This window comes from Pundamilia nyererei, unplaced genomic scaffold (genome assembly GCF_000239375.1).
Source record: "Pundamilia nyererei isolate P.nyererei 1_Seehausen unplaced genomic scaffold, PunNye1.0 scaffold00029, whole genome shotgun sequence".
NCBI classification, from domain to species: Eukaryota; Metazoa; Chordata; class Actinopteri; order Cichliformes; family Cichlidae; genus Pundamilia; species Pundamilia nyererei.
Window position 1 is genome coordinate 3284633 of NW_005187430.1, and position 5238 is coordinate 3289870.

At 39.1% G+C, this 5238-nt stretch overlaps 1 protein-coding gene across 1 annotated transcript in view; it reads right to left on the bottom strand.

Annotated features, from left to right (window-relative positions):
- Nucleotides 1-5238, bottom strand: part of LOC102193343 (neuroblast differentiation-associated protein AHNAK) — a 20119-nt gene that overhangs the window by 12834 nt on the left and 2047 nt on the right. Inside the window, exons 3-5 of the mRNA XM_013909676.1 lie at nucleotides 4466-4626; nucleotides 4048-4372; nucleotides 16-600 (exon numbers count right to left, since the gene is read on the bottom strand). Of these exons, the coding sequence (XP_013765130.1) occupies nucleotides 16-600; nucleotides 4048-4372; nucleotides 4466-4626 (1071 nt within the window). The remainder of the gene's footprint in view (nucleotides 1-15; nucleotides 601-4047; nucleotides 4373-4465; nucleotides 4627-5238) is intronic.

The following is a 5238-nucleotide window of genomic DNA, read 5'->3' on the forward strand; positions in this document are numbered from 1 at the left end:
CCTCTGCTGTTGCACTTGTGTCACGGGCACCAAATTTGGGTAATTTGAATGTTGGCATCTTAAACTTTGATGGTGATCCTTTTTTGTCTTTTGTCTCAACTTTGAACTCAGGAGCTTCAGTTTCCACTTCCATATGAGGGAGTGTGACTTTAGCTTTAGCTTCTGGAAGTGTAACATCAACATCTTTCTTTGATAAGCTTAAATCAGTGTCAGGCCCTTTTCTTTTTGGGACAGACAATCCAAGACTTGGCAGTTTGAACTTACTTCCTTTTCCATCATATTCAGATTCACTGGTTTCCAAGGAGATTGGAAGTTCTTTCAATTCAGTGCTGGGTGCTGCAATGTTAACTTCAAGAACCTCTTCAGGAATCTCAATATCAGCACCTTCTATTTTGATACCTTTCTCCATATCCGGTACCTCTGCTGTTGCACTTGTGATACCAATGCCAAATTTGGGTAATTGGAATGGAGGCATCTTAAACTTTGATGGTGATCCTTTCTTGTCTTTTGTCTCAACTTTGAACTCAGGAGCTTCAATTTCAGTTTCAACAGAAGGTTTCTCTACTTCAACATCATGGAGCTTGACTTCAGCTGTAGCTTCTGGAAGTGTAATATGTACGTCTTGCTTTGATGAGGTTAAATCAATGTCAGGCGCTTTGTCTTGATGGACAGAAAATCCAAGACTTGGCAATTTGAACTTACTTCCTTTTCCTTCATGTTCAGATCCACTGGTTTTCAAGGAGATTGAAGGCTCTTTCAATTCAGTGCTGGGTGCTGCTATGTTAACTTCAAGAACCTCTTCGGGGATACTAATATCAGCACCATCTATTTTGATACATTTGTCCATATCCGGTACTTTTGCTGTTGCACTTGTGATACCAATGCCAAGTTTTGGTAAGTGGAATGTTGGCATCTTAACCTTTGATAGTGATTCTTTTTTTTCCTTAGTCTCAATTTTCATTTCAACCTCAGCAGAAATTTTTTCAACTTCAACATCAGGGAGTTTGACTTCAGCTTCTGGAAGAGTAATATCTATGCTTTTCTTTGAAGAATTTAAATCAAAGTCCGGTCCTTTTGTTTGAGGGACAGAAAATCCAAGACTTGGCAATTTGAACTTACTTCCTTTGCCTTCATGTTCTTTTAATTCAATGCTGGGTGCTGCTATGTTCACTTCAAGAACCTGTTCAGGGATACTAATATCAGCACCTTCTATTTTGATACCTGTGTCCAAATCAGGTATTTCTGTTGTGGCACTTGGGATACCAACTCCAAATTTTGGTAGTTTGAATGTGGGCATCTTAAATTTTGAAAGTGAGTTCTCATTGTCCTTTGTCAGATCTTCAATATCAGGATCTTCGGTTTCCATTTGAGCAGAGGGTTTTTTACGTTCAGCATCAGTTTTGGCTTCTTCAAGTGTTTCATCTACATCTCTCTTCAATAAGTTAAAATCAACTGCTGGTCCTTTTACTTTTGGCATTGTTATTCCAAATTTTGGCAATTTGAACTTGCTTTCATGTACTTCGGTTTCATCTCCAGTCTTTTCCTGGGGAAAGAAAGCTTCTGCACTCCCAAGACTTACATCGATTTTAGTTTTAATTCCAGTCTGTGGTTTGACATCAACTGTTTTCACATCAATAGATGATCCCACAATATCAGTATTTGGTGTTGGAATGTTAACATTGACACCTTCAGTTGATTTCAGCTGTGTTTCACAAATTTCAATGTCTTTTAATTTATCATGTACTTCATGACTGGTGTTGGCCACAGGAGATCCAAATTTAGGTAGCTTGAACGTTGGCATCTTAAATTTTGATGGTGATTCGTCTACATACTTTTCTACAACTTTCATTTCAGGAGCTCTAATTTCGGCATCAGAGGGTTTCACCTTCCGTTTTGTTTCTGACAGTTTCATATCTTCATTTTTCTCTGATGCACTGAAGTCAAATTCAGACCCTTTTATTTTCGGCATTGCAATTCCTAACTTTGGCATCTTGAACTTGCCTCCTTGCCTATCAAAATCACCTTCTGCCCGAGGATGTTTTATTTCCTGGTCATATTTTTCTGCCTCCATTATTCGTTCTGCAATACAAACATCTACACTTCCAAGTGTAACGTCGGTCTCAGGCGGTGGTGTCACAGCTACACTTTTCTTTGATAGACTTGAATCCGTTTTTATTCCTTTCGCCCTTGGCATGGAGATACCAACATTTGGCACTTTAAACTTGCTACCCTTTCCCTCTCTTTCAAGAGTTTTTGTCTCAGCTTCATCAGTGTTTATAGGCTTATCTCCATCGGGCACATTTACACTGATGTATGTAGTAATAGCTCCAAATTGAGGCAATTTAACTGCATGCTCTTCAGTTTCTGCACTTTTTGCCAGGGAAATATCCACGTTTGTTTTTGACTCAAGATTTACATCAAAACCTGTAAGCCTAATGCCATTGTCCTTTTTGGCTGGTGAACCATCTACTGAGTCAATGTATTCAATGCTATCGAGTTCAGGAATCACAACCTCACATACAACTCCTTCACTCTGCCCCTTTTCTTTTTTAATTTCATCTTTTGATGTCGTTACTTCTCGGAGGAATTCAGCTTTTTCTCCTTTTGTTGTGTCCCCTTTTTGCTGAAAGATATTTTGTTTTGGCAAGACAATTCCAATATTAGGGATTCTTATGTCTGGCTTTGCTATCCCAAAGCTAGGCACTGTCATCTTTGCCTTCTTTGATTTCTTATCTGATTCATATTCAGAGTTGATACCCTCTGTTCCTCGTGTTTCATCAGCCACATGTGCCTGAAGACTAGATACTTTCTCTAAACTTTCCTTTCCTGGTATTATAATATCTTCTCTTTTATAGGTCCCAGTTTTAATCTCTTTGCTGCTTTGTTTTTTCTTAGTTTCATGTTCCTTATCAGTTTTTACTGTTGTTTCAGTTAAAAGATCCTCTGAGGTTAATTGCCCGGTTGTGATCTGTGACAGCTTAACTGTAGTCTTGGAAATTTCTAGAGAAGAAGTTGTGTCAAACTTTGTAAGACTTGCTCCATGCTTTGTTTTGGTGTCTACCACTTTTGTAGGCGTTTTCACTGATATTCTTTGAGCATTTGCATCTATCACAGTAATTTCTTCTGGAATAGGCATGCCAGATGTATCAACTTTAGGCAGCTTATATCCAGGCAATTTAGAAACTGCCTCTTTCACACTGTCAACATCAATTGACAGTTGCACAGTTTCCGCTTGAAATTCTCCATTCTGTCCTGTATAATTTACCTTAGGTTCTTTAATTCTTTTTGCTCTCGTCTTCACAGACTTATCCTCCATACCTGGTATCTCAATCTCTTCCCGTTTGGGAAGTTGGGTTCTGAAATCACTGCTTTTTGCCAGTCTCTTATAAGGATCATCTGTGATTTCCTCAGCACCAACGTCACCCAAACTGAGTTTCGTCAGTTTGACAGTTTCCCCTGTTCTTCTGTCTTCGTGTTTTTCTTGGATTTCTTTGCCTTTCTGCCTTTTTGCTTCACTTTTCTGTGGATATTTTTGTGAAACTGCAACATCAGATAAATCATGTTCCACCTTAGCATAAAGAGCAGGATCTTCTGTGTGTGACTCAAAGTTTGGGATTAAGTCAGATTTTTCATTTTCAGGATGATCAGCTAAGTCAAAACTTGCCCCTAGTGTTTTTAGCCTTTTTGGTGACGATTTTGCTTTTGCTTCTTTCTTGTGTGATTTATCCTTCCCCAGAATTTTCATTTTTAATTCAGACCTTTCTTTCTTCTTTTTTTTCCCCTCAGGGGACTTGATATGAGAGGGGCTTTCTTGATCTGCTAGAGCCACAGTTAAATCTGCTGTTTTCAAAGTGCTATCTATACTGATAAGTTCCACCTTATGTTGAATAGGTTGAGCTTCACGAACCGTTAGATTGGTTTCTTCAAGTTGCACATCTTTCATTACTTTCAGATCTTTTTTCACATAGGCTTCAGGCATTTCTCCTGAGGGGCTTTCAAGGCACTCAGGTGAAAGCATATCAGATTCTTGTGTGTGGTGAGTGTCACCACTGATCTGTCCAGTTTGCACATCTGTGTCCTGCTCCTCAGATGAACTTATCCGGCCTCTCTTTGTCAGACCAGGTAGTTTTATTTTATGCTTTTTCTTGTATTTGAGAGCATCCTGAGTTTTTATTGGTGACTCTGTGTCGCTTGTTGTTGGGCTGAGTTCAAGCTTTCTTTGTTCCTCAGCCTCTGAGGAACTGTGAGACCTTGTAAAACGTGATTTTCGCCCTTTTCCAAAGGATGAAAACTTGGGCCACGAAATGCGAGCTTCTCCGCGTCTTTTCGTTTTTCCTTGTTCTCTCATCTGTGGAGTGTGGAGGTCTTCTTCCTGTTAAGAAGCATAAAAATTAAAGGTAAGTCGTTACTAACAAATAAAAATAACTAACAAAGAGTTTGAGCAGACAACTTTGAGAATAGTTACAGGTATAACGTCAGATTCGATGGCTGGTTCGGTCTCTGTGATCTCTGGCTTGCGCTTCAAGCAAAGCTTCAGTTTATATGCCTGAGCATGCTCCAGAATCTGAATGGCATCCTCATATGACATGTTGTCAAAATACACAGTGGCACTCAAAATCTGATCACCTGTGTAGACAAGACAAAATATTTCAAAAGGACTTTGATGAGCAGACTTTTAAGTCCCATTTGTAGTTGATAAAAATTGAAGTGTTCAATAAAAAATCAAATAAAGAATAACATTAACATTTGCTTGTGTTCAACGTACCGTGCTAAAAAAATTATAGTAACACTTTGAAAACACATAAGATCTCAATGGGAGGAAAAAAATCATGCTGGATATCGACGCTGATAAGAACTGGGTAATGTGTTAGGAATGAGTGGCCTCATCATTTGATTGAAATAAAAATTATCAACTTACAGGGGGCTGAATTCAAAAAACAGACTAGTCCATTTTGCCAAAATTTCATTGCAGCAGCTCAAAATGACACCCAGTTGTAGTTGGGTGTCATTTTGTGCTTGAATTCATGCATGACAAATTCAGGCAATGCTTCCAGTGAGACAACAGATGGTGTCCTGGGGGATCTCCTTCCAAATCTGGACCAAGGCATTACCAGGTTCCTACAACGGGGTAGCATTGTATGGACCGAAACGTAACATCCCAGAGGTGTTCTGTTGGATTTAGGTCAGATGAGTGTAGGAACCAGTCAATGGTATCAATTCATTCATCCTCCAGGTACC